This window comes from Lasioglossum baleicum, chromosome 7 (genome assembly GCF_051020765.1).
Source record: "Lasioglossum baleicum chromosome 7, iyLasBale1, whole genome shotgun sequence".
NCBI lineage: Eukaryota > Metazoa > Arthropoda > Insecta > Hymenoptera > Halictidae > Lasioglossum > Lasioglossum baleicum.
In genome coordinates this window covers 8,683,188-8,706,197 of record NC_134935.1, presented here as the reverse complement: position 1 = coordinate 8,706,197, position 23,010 = coordinate 8,683,188, and the positions used below count along the sequence as shown (strand labels likewise).

Here is a 23,010-nt window from a genome sequence, read left to right as displayed (position 1 = left end):
ATACGTCATTCTACCTGTAACTTTCCACACATTGTGTTACAAAACAAATATTCAATATAAATCTCTATTTTAAAAATTTATTACCAAATGAATTGTATAAAACGTACATGATTACAAAAAGCTGTACCTATCACTGCTGTACAATATAGAGAATAATAATAATTTGTACCATAGGTCTTTTTGTGTAGGGCCAGCCTAAAATTTGTATTTTATTTTTCTAAAAACAAAAAAGAGGCTGATATAGAAAGAGAATTTAAAAAACGTAAGTACCATTTAACATGTTCAACAAATATTCTATATCTCCGATACAAGTGTGCAATATTGTGACATTGTTTATGTACTAATCTCCGATTAAAATCTTTCTTTAAAATAAATATAAATGTAAAACATAGGAATTTGGAACTCTGGACGAATATTTCTCACAGTAAAAATGTCGTCAGTCGTTTATCACGTTTTCGCACGAACGAGGCATGGATTTTTAAATATATTGGGTTGGAAAGAAAGTTCGTAGCGTTTTCAAATTAAGAATCGAAGATAAAATTAAGGTGTTTATTCAATAACGCGAGAAGTTACCTCGGAAATGGCAAAAAGTAATAGAACAGAACGGAAAATATGTTATTGAATGAATCTACGAATAAATATCTGAATTTTAGCTTTCAATGTTAATTTACAAACGCTACGAACTTTCGTTCCAGCCCAATGCTATATAAAAGGAAGGCAATGAATAACACGTTATATAAATGTGTGGACTTGCGTGTAAGTAAAGTGTCGAGAAATCTCTAATACATTTAGGGGGGATCCCGTGAATTATTTGCAAAGAGAACAGAATAAGATCGTATAAGATAATAATGGCTAAAGTAATAAATTAATTATTATAGTGTAAAAGGAGTTGTCCGATAACAAAAATTTATTCTTTCTTCGTCATAATACTAAATGAAAAAGACTTGTACTGGCTAGAGCAGACGACAGTTCATCGCTTGCACGTGTTTGCTTGCTTTTACTCGCTTCCAAAGAAAATGTGCTCTGCGTTAGTATTGGGTTGGTAAGAAAGTAATTTCGGTATTTTAAGGTGAAATAAAAAACTGAATTTCGTTATTCAAGCGATGAACTTTAATCTCAATCAAATATTTTATTATTTATTCTTTTTGGTAAAAGATCATCGAACAAAAGAGAAAATATCTCATTCATTAAAGTTCATTGCTTGAGTAAAAAAATTGGGCTCTATTTCACCTTAAAATACCGAAATTACTTTCTTGCCAACCCAATAAAACTTTTATGTGTACCCGAGAGCAACTGTTACCATGCGTAAAATTCTACGAATAATACTGTGCATGTGTTTTTCTTGGTTTTATTTTAGCAAGCCTAAGAAAATAATTCAGGGTATGATCGCTAAATAACGCTGAAAGAGAGAGAGTGAGAGAGAAACACTTTGAATGCGTATGTGAAGCCTGCAATTATACATATATAACTATAGTATTCTTCTAAACCTTAGCAAATGAAGAAGTCTTTTCGGTAATATATAATTTACAGAACATCTTCCGCATGAACACGAATTTGTACACACTGTCCTTGACAAAAGTGTAAAAATCCGCACGCAATCTCAAGGTACATCCAATTTACGTATCGGGAATAAAAAAAGTAGTACCCAATAAATATATTATTGGAATATATACTCCGTTTCTATCTTGTCTTTTGTAGTTCTTCTGTTTCTTCGTCCTCGCTACTATCGACACCGTTCTCTTCCAATCTTTGTTTCTTCGCCACCGACGGCCCCACCGAATCCTCGTCGTAATTCAGACCGAGCTCTTTGCACCGTTTTTCCAAGTATTTCAATAACCTCATACCTGCTCTGTATACGTAACTATTTTTAAAATAACATAGACACACTCTTAGATGTTACACTAGCTTGGGTGTTCGGAGGCCAAAGATTTTGATCGTACTTGCCATGATCACTGCTTACGTTTATACCGCAACGACGATTTCTGTTACGAGTTATGACTGCTACGATTCATTTTCCATATTATAGTGTAGCTTCTTTGTCATTCACAGCTTATTATTGTTAAACAACATATTTAAACAGAACGTGCATATCTAAAAAGAACTTCTCTTCGACTCACTTATCAGACCATTATTATCAATTATGGCAAAAATAACAAAGATGACAAAGAATTTAAAAGTATCGATGCATTTCTTACAACTTAGTAAAAAAATATTTAGAAAGGGAATAAATTTTTATTCGGAATTCCTACATTTTGCAATTCATGCGACCGATTTTTATTTTGCAGATAGAGCCGCAGTCTCTAATTGTTAGATAAAAAACAGCAGAAGCAGTATAAACGGAGCATCTCAATGTTATTAGCTTATCTCGCTATCTCTGGCATCCGAACTATCCACATTAAAATACAGTAGGGCCCGCTATAATGTGCAACATATTAAATTCATCCCAGTTTGAACATTTCTACATATACATACACAGTTGTATAAGATATGTTTCTTTCGGTATTATTTATTCTATATTGTCATGTTATACAAGGCCCTACTGCACTTACATTGTTCATACTTACTTGTATACTGCGCTGTGCTCTTCATTATAAGCTCGACAATTATTGAATATTAAATGACAATCGCTAAAGAATTGTTCCAACGTTTCGTACACCCCGTTGCTGAGTTTGGATTTGATTGTACCGAAATCCATGGGATTGGAAATGATATCATGATAGTCTGGAACTTCGTCTTTCGTAACAGGTGATAGGAAAGGCCACGAGTCCTTGTGGTGCACCACATCGGTAAGTAAATCTTGCAGTCTTGTCATACATCCTTTAATCGATCCCTTATCTTCGAACTGTTCTGTTACAGCTGCCCTCTTCGCAGCTCGTCTGGTCTGTCTTGGTTCTGTGTCTTCAGAATTGCTGCTATCTGTATAATAAATTGACTCTCGTTAGATTCTAATCGTCACGAATCAAGAGAAACATAATTAATGGCACAGGCAAAGCATTACCAAAGTACATGAAAAATAAATTACTCGATTACGCGACGAACGAACAAAAGTGGTCCCGCTTCAATCTTTATTCGTAATACTCATCTAGATAGTTGAAACATACAAACTCGAAGATTAAAACGGGACACTCTGTAAGATAAGTATACGAAAAGACAGCACCTTTCGTTATACTTTTTGCTGATGGATAACCTTGAATAAGAATTATTAAAGGTCTCAGGTTTCTATACATGGTGTACGGGAAACACCTAAATTGAGCACATTAAATGTTTTGCTTATTTCTGGCGATAGAAAGAAAATGCCAAAAGTGGTCAAAAGTGATCGGTTCAAGGAGGCAAATATTGTAATAGATAGACTGCGGGATCTTTATGCAAAATAAAAATTGTCTGCATCTATTGCAAGAAATAGAAATCAAATTCTTCCCTTAATGATTTTAATAGAGGAGAAATCATATATCGGCATTTTCAATTTTTTCAATTTTCCAACAATTTTGAATTTCATCTACTCAACTTTGCTATAAATGCATAAAGATCCGCAGTCTAGTAATAGACAACAAAAAGTTGTGTAAACTGTACATTTTCTAGAATTTCTGTTACACCTTAGAAAAATTACAACAGAAGTTACTTCACTGTTTGTATAGATTTGCCCAACTTCCAAGGTCACGCGGAGGTCGTTGGATTTGTCTTGACCTCAACTATCATACCGTGATGACGAAACTATACAATTCCATTAAAAGAAAAAAGAGAAACGTTCGGTGACCCTGATATTTCGAAAAATTGACCTTGAGAACATTCTTTTTGTCCATTACAATATTTGTCCCCTTGAGCCGAACACTTTCGTTCGCTTTTCACATTAAGTTCTATCAATGAAAATAAGGAAATCCATCTACGAAATACATCTACACCAGGGGTGTAGAATCGCGCTATAATGTCTGCGACATATAATTTTGTGACACCTTGTACAAGGAAGTTTCTACGAACTCGCTCACATCATGTAAGATGGGAAACATAAATCGAACGAGGGCTTTACCTTCAGAATAAAATGAGGACCTTCTGCAAACACATGCAACGAAAGTATTACCTATTCGCTGTTAACAGCTAAACTGTACTAATGAATAATGGATGAATATGTAAAGCGATGCACAGTCTATTTGATATTAGTGCACTTCTAGACAACAGAAAAATGTGAATTGAAATAAAGTAGAAGATAGAGTCTCGATACAGACCGTCCCAGTCTGTAGATTCTGTAGTGAGGAGGCTCTTGGCAAAACCATGGATGCGAGAGCGTGCGGCTGCTGCGCACAGTCTCTCCTTGTCCCTTTCCCTTTCGCGCCCCCTCACTAACAACACAATACAAACTAAGAAACTCATTCATTATGCATCTCTGGAAAAAAGTATTCGATCGAATAACTCGGCCGTCCGTCGCTATAACTAGACAGCGGATCTTTTTGCGAAATACAAATTTTCGAAACTGATAAAAATGTATGTAAACAATTTCCTTTAAACCGAAATAAAATTCTATTTTGGTTTTGTTAACATACAGCTAGTGGAGAACATATAGGTATACACAACTTATATCAATATTTTCTCCTTTTCTAGGAAATTACGATCTACAAAAAAGTTTTAATCATTGAAACCGTCGAACAAATCGTAGGGCAAGGGGTTAAGGCGGTAGACCGTTTCCAAAATTGCAGGGGTTTGCGATGCGCCTTCTCATTTCTCGATAATGCAAAGATGGGGTTTTTCAGTAGTCAAAAGCGCTAGATAAAAAATCAATCTAGGCCGCGATCGCCTTCGAAAGTCCTATATTTACGTTTACGAGGCGTAATTTGCAATTATTAGGCAGCATGAAGCTGTCACAGCTTTATGGAAATAGCTACATACGCACGCTTCCGAATAAAAAAATCTCTTAAACGAAAAAATAGGACTTTTGAGGGCAATAGTGGATGGGGAAAACCCCATCTTTGTATTATCGAGAAATAAGAATGCGCATTCTGCACCCTTGCAATCCCTGAAAAACGAGTCTACCCCCTTAACCCTTATGTAGTCAACCAAAATGTATAGATTATTTAAAACTAGAACGTTTCGTATTTAGCATATTTGCACAAATTCTGATTTTAATACTATACATGAACATATTAGCGAGCAAAGAATGGACATTCAGAGAAATTTTGTAATATTTTTAGAGGAACATTAACAAATTGTTGAAAGAAATATAGTAAATAGATTGACTACACAAGGGTTAATAACTGTAATAATTTTAATACACCTAAACAATTTATATCCACGATTTCGATCGAATATTTTCTGTCAGGGGTAGTACCAACATTTAACATTAATATAATACCATCAAATACTTGAACGCTCTCGGCACTTACTGCTAGTGTTCCCTACCGCCATTACGTATCTATGTTATAGTTTCTATGATTTACCAGGTTTTATGTTAGACCTCTTATCCTTTTTGTCCTTGCAATCCGAACAGGTCCATCTACCGCGAGGAGGTCGTGCTATGGGGGGTTCTATACATTCCATGTGATAACAGTTCGAACATAAATCACAATTGATCAGCTTCCCACCGCTTCTGCACGCACTGCATACATTTATTTGACTATTTCTGAAATAGAATAGTTCATAAACGACTGGCACGATAATCACTAAACTGCGGATCTTTATGCAAAATAAAAATGTCTGCGTCGACTCCAAGACACAGAGGCTAAATAAAAATTTCTTCCTTGTTTTAATTATTTTATTAAACTGAAACTCTAATACGTTGACGTTCTTAAATTTTTTAAATATGTCCACTGCTTTAAACTTTACGTATCAATTTTTGTTGTAAATGCATAAAATCCGCAGCCTAATAATCAAAAAAGCTTTTTAAAAAAATTCTTACATATTCCCATAATTCTCGTCTTCAAAGTCTTCGTCTTCGTGGAATTCTTCCTCACTCTCGAAAATTCGCTTGGCTCGATTATGACGGGTCTCTTTGGTCAATGTATCTTCCTCTTCCAATTCATCTTCGAATTTCTTTCGTTTCTTAAGCCTCGACTTTGATTTGGTCGGCGGTTTACACATTTTGCAATACCAATCACCATCTGGTACAGCCTGTAAATATACCGCACGTTAATCATGGCATTTTACGGAGGGATTCTTGTGTGAACGGGAAAAAAGAACTAATTTAATAAATATTCGCTTCTTTTCCCCGTATACACGGAAAAGACGTATCCCTTGAAAGAGCTGCACACTCGAAAGAAAGGAAATAATTACAACGAGTTTTGGTTTTAAACAGTACAAATGGTGGCCGTTGTTGCATCCATCGCAGAGTAACATTTTCTCGGCGTCTCGACGTCGTCTGCATATATAACATTGAGCATTTAAGACGCTCTTAGCCCACGAGATGCTGTTCTCTAAGGTATTTAGATGCAAGAACAACTGAGACCAGCTTGTGGACGCTAGGAGAGACTGTTCCCATCTTGCTCTGTGATCGTCGCCAGGATGTTTCTTATCCTTTTCGTTAACTAGAGGTTCACCTAAGTACTTTTGATCGATGGCATGATACAATTGTGAAATAGCATTAGCCAAATCTTTGATGATTACAATTTGCTTATTGTCAACAACTGGTTCTGTTTCATTCGTCAAACCTGAGACTTTCCTCGAACTCTTGTTCATTGTATCCATTGTATTCGCTTCAGAGTCTGACTCTCCTTTCACTTTATCCATTGCTACGTTGAAAGCGCTATCTCCGTCTACCTCGTTTGTATCGTACACTAATTTATCACATTGTTGGTCAGTCAGCCTATTACGAACCATACGCCTCCAGGCATCGCGACTATTCACTTTCAAACTTCCCAAACAGCCTGCCTTTATCTTGTCTTCGAGCTCTAAAATAAAGTCCCTCAGAGTAAACTCGAAAACTTCCTCGATAGGCACGTCGGGAGGATAATTTAAGTTAGCGTTCTCGTATTTATTCTTCTTGATGGTCTTGTTCGAAGGTTCCTTGATCGGCCCTGAAAACTATATCAAAAGTTCGTTCGTAGTTTTTAATCGTATTTCAAAGACACACACCGCACAACATAATTAACCGCTCAAAAGTATCCGAGAGAGAATACTTCCTTTTTCTCTACAAAACGTAGTTTAAGTTAGTAGGAAAAATATTTAGAAGAATGTAGTCACTATTTTAGATGCTTAAGCAACTTTCACGCGTTGCTATTACACATTTCGCAAGTGTCCGAATACTTTTGAGCGGTAATGTACATTTGAAGATATACTTACCACTTCCGGATTAAGCTTATGCCTCGGGCATTCTTCGATGATAGATATTAAACTCGTCATCTCTTGCACGATATTATTTCGGAGCTCGCCTTCCCTAATTCCTCGGCTATTTAAACTATCGATCAGAGCTTCTATGTCCCCCTGTGTTCCAAAGAAACTCCACTGCGGTTCCGGTCTCTGCCGGTGAACCGGACACTCGTTGTCTCCTGTGCAAGCCATCAAATTCTTCCTTACGTCGAAGAACTCCTGTTTCATTTCTTTCCTAGCTAGCACATCTTTTCTCGGTGATGATTTCAGTCCGTTTTTGTCGGTGAACTCCTGTTTTATTTCTTTCCTCGGAGATTTCAGACCGTTCTTGTCAGAGAACGTTACTTTCTTCGGGGACTTCTTCGCCTTTTTAAAACTGTTTTCCTTGTCGCTGAACTCATCCTCGAATTTGTTTCTTAGATACTCGTACGTAGATTCTCTGTCTTGCAGTCCGGGTTGATAAGGAGTACCTTCAGGTAGGCAAGTACCCACGCCAGTCCCATCGTTCTCCACGAATATTCCTGGATACGAAAAAGTGATTTATTCAATTGTTCAATCCCTATAATAAACGGAGAAACGCGCGATTACCTGGTATCGACAAAAGCCTCCAATATCTACGATAAGCTCTGTCGGAGCCCAAGTAAAGCATCATTTGATCGTCTTTAGACGCTTGTTGTAGTTCTTTCAATTTAGTCTCATACTCTTCCTTCTTCTTCTCCTCCTCGCAATTACCACGCGTTATCTTCTTCGGTACAGTTTTCGGCTCTTTATCCTTCTCTCGCTCCCGCATTTTTTCTTTCTCCTCTTTCTCCCTCTTCTGCTCCGCCAACACGAACGACCTCAGCTCTTTCTTCGCTAAATGAACCTTCTCGTGTCTCTCCTCGATCACGTCTCGCACCGAGGCAAAAGTGAGTAACTGATTGATCAGGCACGCGGCTATTTTCAATTTGTCGTCGAAATTAAACTCGTGAACGCTGCAGTTGCTTAACTGTCTCAAAATGTGTGCCTCCTTCGTTTTCATTAAGAATGCAGGGTCGTCCTCGTTTGTGTAACCGCCTGAAAAAAATGTAGATGATTACAAAACTGTTGTAACATCGGTTTCGATTCTTAAAACAATTACAGTAATATCCGACTGTAAGACGTGCTGAAAGCATAACTGTATGTCGCTACACTGCCCATTCCACTGGGGGGCATACCCCACGAGGGGCCAAGAAGTTTGAGCTGCCTCAGTTTATCGGTGTTAATTACTCTAATTCAATTACAAAAATTCTTTATTTTTCAGTATTTTTTGGTGGGATTTTGACCAACATATTCGTGGCATTTTTCTAATAAAAGTGATGCCAAATATGATATAATTCCGATGATATTTACTTGTGTAAGAAGAACAGCGTATGGGAAATTCTTTGAACTGTGCCAGCGCGCCGCGATTCTCCGCATCTCTTCCTTTCCCATACGCTGTCCTTCTTTGCGTCGAAAACTTTCATCACAGAAGTAAATATAATTGGAATTATATAATATTTGGTATGATTTTCATTCTAAAAATGCCACGAATATGTTGGTCAAAGTCCAATAAAAAAATAATGAAAAATAAAGAAGTTTAGTTATTGGATTAGTTATGTTTACACTTCTCGACGATTGAGGCCTTCTGAGTTTCGCTGTCCTTTTTTACGTTCGGCGCGGTCTTTGAAGCCACAAAAAAAACTTACAGTCGGACATTACTGTACGATGAACAGTTATTTTCGAAACCGTTTCAAGCCCCGTTAGAAGCTTCCGAATTTCATCGAAGACTACCTCTTTGAGAATATCTCCATTTCGAAGCAGCTTCACCTATTCGCTCGCCAGAACTTAACAAGTGCTGCCTCAAAATCTCGCTTAGAGTTGTGTGGTCCAACGTTAGCTCGGATAATTTGCACCCGTGATACGTTGCTAATCCTTTCGTCAGCGATGAAACTCCCTCGTTGGCAGTATTATCGTTCGCTACTGTATCCGATGCTCGAATCTCGTCTTCCTCGTCCGATTGAAATTTGAAGATACTCGACAATAGCAGCTGTAACAGATCACTCCAAGGCCCGGACGCTTCCTTCGCTAGCAACGCCTTCTCTAACAGATCCAAAGTGAAACCGCCCGAAAAATATGAATTGACTTCCAACTCTTCATTGAAAAATTCGAGAAACTCCAGGATCATACAACAGTCGCCGAACTTGTCGTTCGATACAATTGTTTTAACTGGTACAGGTTGCGGAATCGGAGCGAGATTCTCGCATTCGAGATCTTCTCTCGGTTTGTTCCACTGCTTCACGTACGCAGCCAGAGCAGCTAACTTCAGTTTTTGCTCCTTCCTCAGTTCTCTATTCTCCTCTTTCAGTTTCGCTTTCTCTTCGAGCGCTTTCGCTTTAAGCTCTTCTTTGAACTTCCCGTTCATTCTGTTGACAAACTATAGCATTAATATAATCCGTCAAAAGTTCAGACTTTGGCTGTAACCTTCAAAAACTCCCATGCTCCGAATTCGCTGAGATTTTGTTAATTAATTGTTACCGACACAGTTCTAGCCGCGATTTATAAAATATGTATGCTCTACACACACAAATTAATAAAATATTCCTAAAAACCTAATCCAAGCTTGTAACTTCGATCATTGTAATGTTCGTCAACAGAGGAATGTTTTCTATTCCATTTTTAGATGCCGCGAGTATTCAAAGCGCTATGATTATTTAAAAATAATAATAATATGTAAAACAAAATTTTCGAGATGTCGAAAAAAAAGTTATTTACACAAAAATTCAGCCAATTCGGTATGGGGTTTTTTGGAAGTTTAACCCAAACTTTTATTAGGATCGCATTACTTACCTTGGTTTCCGAGACTTTTTTATATCCACTCCCGCCTGATTTACCTTCTTCAAGGGGTCCGGCTTCTTCTCCGTTTTCGGTTTTGAAATATTTGCGGTAAGAAATTTTTCTATCGACTCCTGCTTGTGTTTTATGGGCTTTTTAACGCGCGATGTGTAATCAGGCGGAGGACCGGTAAATATTGTATCAAAACGTACTTTACTAATTCCATACTTCTGTAAAACGCTATCCTGAAATCACACGATACAGGCTTCATTAATATAATTCGCATAGTATTCATTCCTTTGCACTCGGAAGCTGTTTTAATACCAAAATCAAGACATTTCTTCCAACATTAATTCCCTTTACGCATATACAGTCTATTACTCATATTCGAAACATTGAAATTTTTCGTAATTTCCTAGATACAAGTGTAATAATGCTGTTGTAAATAATAAAATGGTGATTTTTAATGACGCTTTAGAGTCGTCGTTCGAGTGCAAAGGTTAATACATTTCAGCAACGAAACCTACTAACTTTAACAATCCAAATACCAGTCTCGTTCTGCTCGCATAACTGACGCAAAAATATTTTGTTACGTTCTCTGCTGTATTGTTGCTTTTTTCTTCTGACTTGTGCCGCTTCTACTATCATAAGTTGACTAACATCCGAATCACCACAGTCCAACTGCTCCACTTCGTAACGAAACAATTTTGCTGATGGATGGTAGTGTTGTTCTTGTGGACTTTCAACAGAATATACATATATAGAGATATACACACATATATATACATAATAGATATACATATACGATATGTCTATACCTATTTTCTTTCATATACGCTTTTATTTGTTGCTCGGAAGGTGCAATAACTTGAAGAACATGACATTCGCACCAAGAATCTTCTGTGAAACTCGCTTCCACCATTTCTCCGACAAAATAACGATCCTTCGCGAACAGAAACACATCTTCCGCCATCTCGTTGAAAGAAGATCTGTTTGTTTTACTGGCAAGGTATAATATAGGAATTCGTAACTGGAACATAATATACACGTTAGAATTCAAATAAACATTGTAATCAATTTCTCAGATGCAAAATATAATACCTCCATGGGGAACTCTTTCAGACTTCTCTTCGCGTTCTCCTCGCACTGCAGAGCTTCTTCATACGTCATGTTGCTTCTTCCAGTGATACAGCACGACCATATCAGCGAATTGCACAGGATAATTCTCTCGCAGAACTCACTATAGTTGCAAAAGAGACGAAAGAAATGAAGTAGCAGATACGGTAGAGGAGGTTCTCGCTCATTGTTCTCTTATATGATCAATTGGACATTTCGTTCATTGTATGAGCTAGTACTATAGGCCGATGAGATGCTGGCAGACTTTCTACAAACTAGAGAGTTGTAGATGTATCTCGTTCTACTGTGTTTCAACTCGTTCACATTCTTTGTTACGATCAAGTCGCTCTACCAATATCCATTGCGTAACAAAGAAAGTTAGCAAAACAAACCGCTGTAGAATGAGATACAGCTATCCCTCTGTAGCTTGTAGGAAGTCTGCCAATATCTGATCATTCTACAGTACCTACTGTAGTCACTGGTGATAAAAAGTAAGAAAGAAATATCGGGGAAAAAAACAAGAAACTGAAAAACCAAGGAAACATCATTGAAAACCGAAACAGGCTTGTCCGCAGTACACGTGCACCTCTAAACGATAGTTTCACTGTGAGCTATGGCAATGGCAACGTACGCGAACAATCGGTCGCATTGCACAGCAAAATTCGTAGCTGTACGCAAACGACAACGTTCGAGCTCGACGTGTTTATAACATGTATTTCCTCGAGACGAGACCACCGGAACAGTAAGCGATCGAAAGAAAACGAAACAGTCGTGTTTAACGTGTCGGATCGGCAAGATCGCGAAACACGTCTCGACGCTGTCCGGGCTGTCATGGTCTTACTTGTAGTCCTTGAAGATTTCGTTGGTAACCTGGCAGTGGAACACTTCGTCGTCATCTTTGAAGTCCGAGGAGACGTGAAGTCGTTGGAACGGCTGTTTGCGGAGCAACGGCATGTCAACGTGTTCGCGGTGCTTGGTCGAGCGTGTGCTTTTCTGTCCGGTTTTCTCAAGGCGCTCGTGGGAAATTAATTCTCACGTCGAAGACAGTACTACGCTTTTCCCGGGACACCGTAGGCACATGCGACGCACGCGAATAAACTATTTGATCAAGGAGATCGTCGATCTTGTACGTCTCGTAAAACTCTTCGTCACGATTCACTGACGAACACTCGAGTTTCCGCAGCTCGAACCGTTCACGCGTCGCAAACGTGAAGCCTCGGTAATATTTCGCGAAACATTTCGAGTGCAACACAAAAGCACAATTTTAACGGTGCTCGTGGAAGCGCACATTCACATCTGGCACTCTGAAGCCGGAAACCAATAAAAAAGTATCACTACCAACCTGATCGAACTGCGGTTCAAAACGCGGGAAACGAACGCGTCCTCTTTTACTCGATACTTTGTATCGGCTCGTTCGCGGTTACGTCTACTTTGAACGTTCACGGGTTTCCGTTGTTCAGTATCTCGAGGGAACGTTCGCGATACAACGCATTACCGCGAACGAATAACAGAAAAATTAACATGATATTTTTTCCCGCTGTTGGTAGCAGGTGTCCGGATCGTAGACAGTTCGCTGAATTTGGCGGGAACAAATGATCACGAACGGCTCTGTTTGACCTTATTTTTCGAGATTTGAATTTCGATATTGTATGATTACAGGGCAATTGCATAATGTATGTTCTGAATAAAACAAATATAAAATATCTGATAAGCGTTTCATTGTTACACACTAGAAAAAAAGAATCGTTTTAGACATGCTTTTGCGTATGTAATATACTTGCGAGAACGTATCAACGTTTCAATGTCATATGCACATAAACAATGGGAACGGTGCGCTAAGAAATCGATCTTTTATTCGAAATGTACTTTTATTAAAAAACATTACTCCAACCATTCCGTTATGTATTGGCATTTCGTAGGCGTGATGTCGCCTATGTCGCAACAATTTTTTCTTACCTATGCGAAAATATCGTTATTGTATTATTAAACGTCGTAATTGAAAGAAAAACAGCAGTCGTAGACTCTCGTTTTCAGGATTGCAATAGTACGGGATGCGCTCGATAATGCAAAGATGGGGTTTATCAGTAGTCAAAAGCGCTAGATCAAAAATCAATCTATAGGCTGCAATCGCCCTCAAAAGTCCTATTTTTACATTTACGAGACGTAAATAAATAATTTGCATTATTCGGTAGCATATAGCTGTCGCAGCTTTATGAAAATAGCTACATGCTCAGCTGTATGCTTCCGAATAATGCAAATTACGACTCGTAAACGTAAAAATAGGACTTTTGAGGACAATTGCGGCCTAGATTAATCTTTTATCTAGCGCTTTTGACTACTGAAAACCCCATCTTTGAATTATCGAGAAATGAGAAGGTGCAGCCTAGTAATCAACCACCCTTGTAATCCTAAAAACGAGTCTACCCCCTTAAATATTTCGGAATACTTACAGGGCAAACACCGCAAGTGGATTTAATTAATCCAGGTGCATGCAGTAAAGGTTCTACCGCTCTGTACAAATTGTTTCCGTCGTCCGAGAGAATGCGTTCTACTTTTCCGTCGTAGACCAACGTGTTTAATATCATCTCTAAATCTTCGACCGATAATTTTACCTACAATCGTCGATTGAATTAATAATGAACTATTCAGATTTTCTTATATCATTTTCATATTGCTACACGAAAGTAAAGAACCTTGCTTATGCCTAGATCAGAAATGAATTTCCACACGTCTTTGGACGAAGCGAAGGTAACATTCCTAGCTGCGATCGGACCGCCTCTGCATGAATTTATTTGCTCTTTTTTTTTCTCTAAATATCTATAACATTGTTGATTGAGAACATCCACAAATTCAGCTTCGAAATCTTGGTCTTGATACCAAGCACCGCCGGTCACGGATGTGTCCGGTTCCAAATTGTACAGCATATATACTTTCTTCTTGCTCGCGGCTACGGACTTAACAGCTTTAATGAATTTCTTAGTCTCTAAGCTTTTCAGGATCTTGTTCAACTGCGTTGGCATTAAATTAGACTTGAATCTTATGTCTCGTATCCAAATCCCTTTGTTCCCTGCTTCTTCTATTATAGTATATACAATCTTCTCTTCATTGTCAGCCCCTTTAGCTACTTTCGCTTTGGATGGATCTTTCAAACGATACAACAAAGAGCCACCTTGTTTAAATAAATCGAAATGACCCTGTGTCAAAAGTTTATTTATAATTTGTGCTCTCTGAGCAGGTTGCAGATCTGGCATCTCAGCTGTCAAATCTTTGTCGGATATGCCTTTGGGCCTGGTCTGAGCCAACTCGATGATTCTGAAAATTTTAATGATACTGATTCAATTTGTTCAGAAATATGAGTCTTTATCAGACGAATAAAATGATTATGTCATTCTTTCGAACGAACATTCAACATTCTCGCATTCGTAACAAACAATGGTGCACATAACCTATTTGTCATGTAAATAATTACGAAGGTAATATTTCATAAAAATCGTGAAAAAATTTACTTTTGTTCAAGCGCTTCCAACAAATTAGCATTTGCAACATTTCCGTCTTGTTCCTTCGAAGTGCTCGGTTCTGATTCCATTGAATTTTTCAGATCTAATCGATTCTGCTATTTAACCGATTAAATACTTTCCAAGGTTAATAGGTTACACCGTCGTACAGTTTCGTTATTTATAAATAAGAATAGCCAATAGAAATAAATACTGAACGATTTCTATATGCAACGAGATTTTCGATTAATATGGACGAATCTATAGACATCGCTACCAAGGACTGGAATAGAGTTATAAACACTGCTAAGAAGGTATTGTTTACATGCAATTAACAACGTTCTAATCGTATACATATACATAAATAGTTTTATTTTATTATTTTTCAAGGTCGGTTACAAAGAAGGAATAGAGAGCGGATCAGACTCCGTCTTCCAAGAAGGTTTTGATAAAGGGTACGAAGATGGTTTCAGAACTGCTTTCAATCTAGGAAAGCTCAAAAGTTTATTACACACCGTAGCACAAGATACAAAGCATCCTCAGGATATAAAGGAAATTCTTGACACAACTAGAAGGGGCGCGTGTCATATCTGCTCGATAGCATCTCAAAATCCAAACTACGAGACTGATAAACCGTTCTCGCAAGTGATCGATGAACAAAGAAAACATTCTAGAAAAATAATGCAAAGATTGTGCCAACATTTTCACTTGAACGTGAAAGATTTCGATATTAACGAAAGCAATTAATTCATTGATCGAAATATAGTGTATTTTATATGTTTTTATTAGTATCTGTAACACATGATGATTGGACTGTAAGCCAAGAATAGTGGTATTTTTATAAATACAATCCTTCGGGTGAACCCTCCTTTTTACGATATAAAACACTTTCCTTAGACTTTTTGAAATCGTCGCTGGTAACTTTCATACGGCGTTCGCGCAGTGCCATTAATCCAGCTTCGGTACATATAGCCTGTGAACGAGAAATTCATTTCGTAGTCGTACGAATACTTCTTGCCAGCAAATGTATTACTTAAAATGTGCCTCACCTTTATGTCTGCACCCGAAAGATCATCTTTCGCCATAATCAACTCTGCTAAATTAACATCAGGCGCTAAAGTCATTCTGTTGGTATGGATGCTGAAGATTCGTCGTTTTGTTTTCTCATCGGGCAGGGGGAATTCGATTTTTCTGTCGATACGACCTGGTCGGATCAATGCTGGATCTAAAGTTTCAATTCTATTCGTTGCCATTACGACCTTCACATCTCCTCTACTATCAAAGCCTAAAGTGAACGAAAAAAACAATTATACAAAGCTTGTAGAGTTTTATAAATCGTATCGAGAGTCAATTTATTATGTACCATCAAGCTGATTCAGAAGTTCAAGCATAGTTCTTTGAATTTCACGTTCCCCTCCACTGTTACTATCGTATCGTTTCGTGCCTACAGCGTCTATTTCGTCTATGAATACAATCGACGGAGCATGTTCCTCTGCGACTCTAAATAATTCTCTTACAAGCTTCGGCCCGTCACCCAAATACTTTTGTATCAGTTCGGAACCGACAACTCTCAAGAAAGTGGCCGAGGTTTGATTCGCTACTGCTTTAGCTAATAATGTCTTTCCAGTTCCTGGAGGTCCATAAAGTATCACTCCCTTTGGCGGTTTGATACCCATTTCTTCGTAATACTCTGGATGAGTCAGTGGCAATTCCACGGATTCCTTGATTTCTTGAATTTGGGTGTCCAGCCCTGAACATTGAACAGTATATTATAGTTGTATTCTTAGAGGGTTTACATTGCATATGAAAGTTCTCAGGAATTACATTTTTTAGTATTCCAAAAAAACTTAGTGCACATCTACAAATTCCTTTGTTGCAAGTTATCGCAAGACTTTGGTATAAAAAAGGAACTTGATGTTCAGTTCAGATCGATACTTACCACCAATATCGGCATAAGTTTCTTGCGGAGCTTTCTCAAGCTTCATTACAGTAACCATAGGATCTGTGTCGTCGCCTAAAACTCCAACGACTGCGTGAACTTTATGATTCAATAAGACGGAACAGCCAGGTTCCAACTGATCTTTGTCTACGAACGATAAGATAGACACGTAATGTTCCGAACCAACCGAAGTTGAAACTATCGCATGATTATCGTCGATTATTTCTTCTAATGTCCCAACAGACATCGGTGTCCCTCTCAGATCGTCGACCTTGGACCTTTCCTCTTCGTTCTTTTCTTCCTGAGGCTTCAGCCTTTCTTGATTCCTAATGAACTCTTCCTCCATCAATAAATAATCTTTTATGCGGTCTAGCTTCAATAGCTTCAGTTTGCAACGAGTATGAGGAGTGACTTGCGGCAATTTCAAAGCAGCATCGGGCCCCTTTATACGTCTCTTCTTTTTGCCCACTCTCGTTGGAATCGGAGGCTCGTACTTCTTCTTCTTGTCTTTGTCATCCTTCCTGTCACCCCCAGTGCCACCAGTACCAGATTGATTCTGTCCCTGTTTCAATTAACGCAATGTGAGAAACTAAATTCCAGTTCAAGCATTTGTCCTACAATATCGAGTCGGACTCGTGACGAAGATTTCAAACAAAATTCTATTTCTCCGTTATCGATATTTAACCATTAAAGAAAATGTCGGAAAATTTTCGTTTTCTTTCAGGAGATTATAAACGACAAATAAGTTCTAACCATTGTAGCTGCAATGAAAATGCTAGTACAATGGATTAAATATGCCGTTTGACACAAAAGAGCTGATGCTACACACGAAACTAACCTAAAATGTCAAACAAAAACGAAATTTATGTTTACAAGAGGTAAATTTGTTCAAATATTCAGTATCGTAATATTTTGTTCGGCCAATTAAATATCGTATTAATCGATTGGCCGATATTTAATTGAAAAAGTTTGTAAATATTACCATTTCACGATCACTGTTTGACCAAACGAAACGGCGAAGTCATTCCCAGTGTACGAGCAGAATCGATAGTCGATATACTTTTCTCTCTTCGAGGTATCGAATACATAATGCGATACACTCAAACGACTATCTTTTACCGAAATTTTGAAATCATGGTGAAAGTAATCGTGTCGTTCGATACCAATTAAAAATATATTTAATGAATAATAATTCGAAAACTGGTGAAGTAAGAAATTTTGAACGGTGTTTTACGATCGAGTAATTTGCGGCGGACTGATTTAGTATTGTTGTCTTCTTCTTTTTTTATTTAATAACAATAATTTACACGGTCGATTCCGACAATAGTTTACGATCAAATATTTATCTCGCTAGAAAATCTTCGATTAATATCATGCGTGCAGAAAATGTAAAAATGATTTTCTATTTAGTAGTTGCTTTTTCTTTTTGTTTTCAACAACGTTGACAAAATACAGATTCGTGACATTTTATTTCAATTATTTTGATACATTATTCCCTGCAATGAAGTATCCTCTAACTTTTTTACTAACATTTCTTTGTTCCGACTAACATTTCGCTGATCAAAGTCGTCCGAATAAAAATACATTTTGTTAAAAAACAACGAAATGATTATGTTTCGCCTCACGGCTGATGTTAATCCCATTCTTGACGAATGTAAGCACACGTATCTCGCGATCTCTGCATCACGTATTTGTAAAACTGTCGTAACAAAAACGTATTGTCCAGCAATATAAACAAGACCAATATACTTAAAGAAGAAAAGGCAAACTTTCGTAAGACGAAAAATTGAATTTCAAACACGTCCGGTCAAACGAAAATTTCTTAATATATTATGCTCTCATTTTGTTATTGCAGTTCAAAGGTATTTAATCTCGTATCTCGTTTCTTCTTTGTCTTGTAATTCTTAAACAGTGTATACTAAATTTGAGCCACAAGAATGTTAAAATACACATTTGGTTTTTCATACCAATGCGATTCATTTGCATACGCGCTGCTCTCGGAGCGGAGTAGCCTCAACGAAAGAACAATCTCATCGGTTTAATCGCGTCGCATAACACTTGAATACTGAACTATGAACTGACTGAGATGGTTACTTTGGTAATACGGTAAAAGTTATTTAAGTAAAAACGTTTCTGATGTTGGTTTCGTAGTCGTGTGATATTTTCCTTTATACTTTCGCTTATCACAATGGGTTGGTAAGTGTGTTTCAGGAGTACCTTCGGTTTGTAAGTAAAAGCCTAGATGAACAGAATATAATACAACGTGTTCAAAAATGTTTTAGAAGTGACGAGAGGCGTATTCGAGAAGCGATCCAATGAAAATGTTGTACGGTGCTTAAAGGCCAGCTAAGATAATTCTGGGATCTTCCACGGCGTCTTTGATCTTCCTCAAGAACAGTACAGCTTCGCGTCCATCGATCAATCGGTGGTCATACGTCAAAGCTACGTACATCATTGGACGAATTTTGATCTAGAAAGTAACCCGGTATTAACGACAACAGTTTTTCAAAGAAAAAGAACCGATTTGAAAAGTATGAAATTATTCATTACCTCGCCCTTCACTGCAACAGGTCTGTCGAAGACACCGTGCATTCCAAGAATCGCACTTTGTGGTGGATTAATGATAGGCATTCCCATGAGAGAACCGAAAACACCTCCATTACTTATTGTGAACGTTCCGCCATCCATGTCCTCCACCGATATTTTACCTTTCCTTGCCTTATCGCCAATGGCTGCCAGAGCGATTTCAATCTCGGCAAAGTTTTTGCTGTCTACGCTACGAAGCACCGGTACGACGAGACCTTTCGGCGTTGCGACCGCAACACTGATGTCGACGTAGTCTCTATAAACTATTTCAGTGCCGTCTATCACAGCGTTCACTACCGGTTGGTCTTTTAAAGCATAGGCACTTGCTGCAATAAATGGACTCATAAATCCAAGCTTCAAACCGTATTTTTTGGTGAAGGCTTCTTGATTCGTTTTACGGAATTCCATGAGTCGACTGTAAAGACAATATACATTGATTAGATAATAGGAACAACAGAGAACAAAATAAATCACAACGGTAGATGTGTGAGAACGCGAAAATGTCCGTCCGGTCGAGAATTTTATTCTCGGACACCCGGCATCGTCAGGTTCTCGGACACCTCTACTCGCAACAATTATAATACAACCTCATATCGATCTCATTAAACGTCGTTAACATAGCGTTTGTATTTTGAGCTTCTTTTAATCGTTCTGCAATACGCAGTCGCATTCTATTCATTTTAACACGCTGCTCTGTCCTTGTGCCAGTTATTTCCCGTGTGTAATCAGCAGGTGGTAATTGAACTTTGGCACCTTCCAGAGACTGAAGAAGATTGCGAATTTTTATAAAGTCAAGAATAAAATAATGGTTGATTTTTATACTCAATTATACGAGGCGTTCGGTTTACCTGTGCATGTTTAATCGCAGCGACCGGCATTGAGGCTGCAGGTGCTTGCGGTGGAGGAGGTTTGGCAGCTGGAGGCGGTGGTGGCGGTGGCGGTGGTGGTGGTGGAGCAGCTCCTATGGATGGAGGAGGAGGTGGAGGAGGAGGCGGAGGTGGAGCTGCAGCAGCAGTAGGCTTTGGAGCTTCTGCTGCTGGTGCAGCTCCACCGGAAGCACCAATGTCGATGGTACATAATTTCTGGCCAGGCTTTACAGTGTCACCATCTTTGGAAAATATTTCTTTAATTACACCCCCACCAGGTGACGGTACAGGAACTGAGGTCTACGAAAGAACGATCATATTACTTATAAGGCTGAACGTGTTCGTTTCTTACCGCTACATGTTTAATTAATAAAACCCCAACTAGAGGTTTTGAAACAAGACAAAACACCGTTTGAATTGTGGCATGGTAAACAAGTATTTGAGAACTTTTGGTAAAGAATTTTACCTTATCCGTTTCAATTTCACACAGAACATCGTCTTCTTTCACTTGGTCGCCAACTTTCTTTTCCCATCTGACATCTCCCTCGCTTACACTTTCCGCGAATGCTGGTACCACAACTTCCTTTATTTCCCCTGTCGCGATCAAACAGAATATTATAATGGCATGATGCTATTTATAGTTTAGTTTCTAAACGCTCCTAGAAACGCCGACTTACATAACGAAGCTGTCGAATGAACATGTCTCGCCCGGTCTGTCCAACATGGTAATTTCTTATATTTTGTACACCTGAATGGTCGACCATGAAATCAAAATAAAGTTATGTTTTCAAATGTTCTTTAAAGAACCTGGTACATCTACGACACGGTTTCCTACTTACAATTGAGAATTCTTGTTGACCACATGTTCGGTGTGGATAAATAGTATGCGCCCTACAAAAATGATTTGATACAATTAGTAGTTTATGTTCATGGTTATCTCCAACGTTGCTATGCCTCTCTATAAAGACAATGTTTAGATTTTCAACATATCTCACCACGTTCCTTATCGTACTATCTTCGATAACACAATTAGTCTTACCTTGACTACTAAACGACCTCACAATCTGAAAAAAAAGAACAAAACAATTTATGTTTTAACCGCAATCCAACCGGACTAATTTACGACTAGAATACAACATAAATCAAATATCCAAGATATCGCATAGTACGTTTGCGATGTGTTTCCAGTTTAATGGCTCGATGGTGCGGTGCGCGAGAAGAGAGAAACATGACTGAAAAGCGATCGACCGTTAATCAGTTGACGTTACTTGGTTATTTATACGATTCGACTTGTCCCCGCCGACTGCGAGCTATTAATCATTTTTTTCATTGACAGATTGTACGGATGGACCAAGACGAGGAAACGATAACTGTTCGAATGTAAATGTATTATGTAATCGATGCGACAGGTAAGGGTAGTATTGCAACAACTTTGTTGGCAAATTCTACCTGAGAAGGGCGTTCGGTGCTTCTTACCTAATGTACGTGTCACAGATGTTTTAAGATTAATAGGGAACGACATTTAACGATTAGAAGAAATCAACTCACCTTCGTTCGCGATATACTAATTCGTGTTATTGCACGAGGCACAAGCCGCGAACAGTTGGACAGCATCGCGGCCATCCTCAGGCGGAAAATTCTATTCAGGTGTTCGTTCACGACTTTCGTGACGGTGAGGAAGCAGCGTGAAGCAGCGCAGGGCTGTGCCAGTGCGCTCTGCGGTGGGGCTGCAATCTACACACTGCCGAACACAATTATTACCTTCCCCCACCTCTACTTGCCGAAAACATCGCGAAAATCCGTACAACTATCTACATATCTCGTGATTTTCTATGACGGGGATTACGGCGCGCGAATCACAGACCGTTCTCGCTGGTTCTCGCTAAAGTCAAACGGTCGGAAATAAATAATAAATAATAATAATACTATTTCAAATAATAAACACTATAGTCGTATATACGTGCACTTTTGAAAGTAAATAAATAAATTTCTTTTATAAAAACGTACACTTTTGTTGTTTATAAATTTTCAAGAGTTAAATTGCAAAAAAGGGCTCTGTATGAAGATGCGGAATAATACAGAGAATATTTCAACACAAAAATTATCAAAAAATATTGCTTCTTCGCTTCACGCCCAAGTAGCCACGTACGTCCCTAAAACGTACGGTTCACGTCCAAACGTCCTACGTCCATTCTGCGTACGTTTTAGGGACGTACGAGGCTACTGGTGGCTACTTGGGAAGTTGTAAGTTCATCGAAAAATCAAGCTGCTTCGTATATTCTTTCTCTTTTTTATTATTTCTGAAAATATTAATGTACAGGGTGAATAAGAAGTAACAATAAAGTCTCTGGTCGTAACAAAAAGTCCATGCAAAAATGTGTCCTTGCCATAACATAGTCTGACAGAGCCTACCACCGGACCCAGCCAGCAGAGCCCCTGACCTACAGGTTACAGGCAAACAAAACGCTTGGAGCTGCGTCGAGACCCAGACAGGCCGATTTAGCCGGGCCCCTGTGCGCGCGATGGCGCGAATTTCACCTGCAGGGGGATCGAGCCCAGGGCCTGCCGGCCGGGCCGGAATTCAGCCTGTTTTTGAGAGGGCAGCACGGTCACACTAATGTGGCCAATCAGTGCTTCGATTGAGCCTGATTGAGCCTGATCAAGCCTGATTGAGCCCAACTTTTCTCGCGCATGCACGACACAGGGCGGTCGCATCAATGTGGCAGTAATGTACTACTGTGCAAATGCGTAGCAGTCTCCCTTTTTACCGACAAAAGTATAATAAGTTAATAAATAAGACCTTTGAGGGCGATTGCTGCCTAGATTGATCTTTTATCTGGCGTTTTTGACTACTGAAAAAACCCGTGTTTGTATTAATTATCACGAA

At 38.6% G+C, this 23,010-nt stretch overlaps 5 protein-coding genes across 7 annotated transcripts; 1 reads left to right on the top strand and 4 right to left on the bottom strand.

Annotated features, from left to right (window-relative positions):
- Positions 1–63: 63 nt before the first annotated feature.
- Acf (ATP-dependent chromatin assembly factor large subunit) lies at positions 64–12,571 on the bottom strand. 3 transcript variants are annotated; one of them, XM_076427203.1, is made up of 14 exons: positions 12,080–12,571; positions 11,224–11,362; positions 10,941–11,152; positions 10,654–10,861; positions 10,138–10,367; positions 9,082–9,713; positions 7,879–8,346; positions 7,264–7,811; positions 6,259–7,005; positions 5,885–6,096; positions 5,427–5,608; positions 4,221–4,334; positions 2,565–2,916; positions 64–1,861 (listed from the first exon to the last, which is right to left on the bottom strand). In XM_076427203.1, exons 1-14 carry the CDS (start codon positions 12,190–12,192, stop codon positions 1,681–1,683), a joined length of 4,338 nt encoding a protein of 1,445 aa, XP_076283318.1. In that variant the 5' UTR covers positions 12,193–12,571; the 3' UTR covers positions 64–1,680. The 3 variants fall into 3 exon arrangements, with proteins under 3 accessions (XP_076283318.1, XP_076283320.1, XP_076283321.1); XM_076427205.1 differs by having other exon boundaries at positions 64–1,849; XM_076427206.1 differs by lacking the exon at positions 4,221–4,334 and having other exon boundaries at positions 12,080–12,570.
- Positions 12,572–12,912: 341 nt separating this feature from the next.
- Positions 12,913–14,886, bottom strand: Polr3f (RNA polymerase III subunit F). Its single transcript, XM_076427317.1, has 4 exons — positions 14,745–14,886; positions 13,932–14,550; positions 13,689–13,850; positions 12,913–13,194 (listed from the first exon to the last, which is right to left on the bottom strand). The coding sequence occupies exons 1-4, from the start codon at positions 14,822–14,824 to the stop codon at positions 13,120–13,122; spliced, it is 936 nt and encodes a 311-aa protein (XP_076283432.1). The 5' UTR covers positions 14,825–14,886; the 3' UTR covers positions 12,913–13,119.
- Positions 14,887–14,905: 19 nt separating this feature from the next.
- On the top strand, positions 14,906–15,600 carry LOC143210449 (uncharacterized). The gene is made up of 2 exons (XM_076427340.1): positions 14,906–15,046; positions 15,123–15,600. Exons 1-2 carry the CDS (start codon positions 14,984–14,986, stop codon positions 15,477–15,479), a joined length of 420 nt encoding a protein of 139 aa, XP_076283455.1. The 5' UTR covers positions 14,906–14,983; the 3' UTR covers positions 15,480–15,600.
- Rpt2 (26S proteasome regulatory subunit Rpt2) lies at positions 15,499–17,790 on the bottom strand. The gene is made up of 5 exons (XM_076427285.1): positions 17,654–17,790; positions 16,672–17,233; positions 16,096–16,482; positions 15,782–16,017; positions 15,499–15,705 (listed from the first exon to the last, which is right to left on the bottom strand). The coding sequence occupies exons 1-5, from the start codon at positions 17,654–17,656 to the stop codon at positions 15,571–15,573; spliced, it is 1,323 nt and encodes a 440-aa protein (XP_076283400.1). The 5' UTR covers positions 17,657–17,790; the 3' UTR covers positions 15,499–15,570.
- A 140-nt stretch (positions 17,791–17,930) lies between these two features.
- On the bottom strand, positions 17,931–21,886 carry LOC143210420 (dihydrolipoyllysine-residue succinyltransferase component of 2-oxoglutarate dehydrogenase complex, mitochondrial). The gene is made up of 9 exons (XM_076427284.1): positions 21,672–21,886; positions 21,163–21,187; positions 20,963–21,014; positions 20,801–20,871; positions 20,590–20,717; positions 20,106–20,423; positions 19,845–20,020; positions 19,222–19,672; positions 17,931–19,141 (listed from the first exon to the last, which is right to left on the bottom strand). Exons 1-9 carry the CDS (start codon positions 21,744–21,746, stop codon positions 19,007–19,009), a joined length of 1,431 nt encoding a protein of 476 aa, XP_076283399.1. The 5' UTR covers positions 21,747–21,886; the 3' UTR covers positions 17,931–19,006.
- Positions 21,887–23,010: the final 1,124 nt, after the last annotated feature.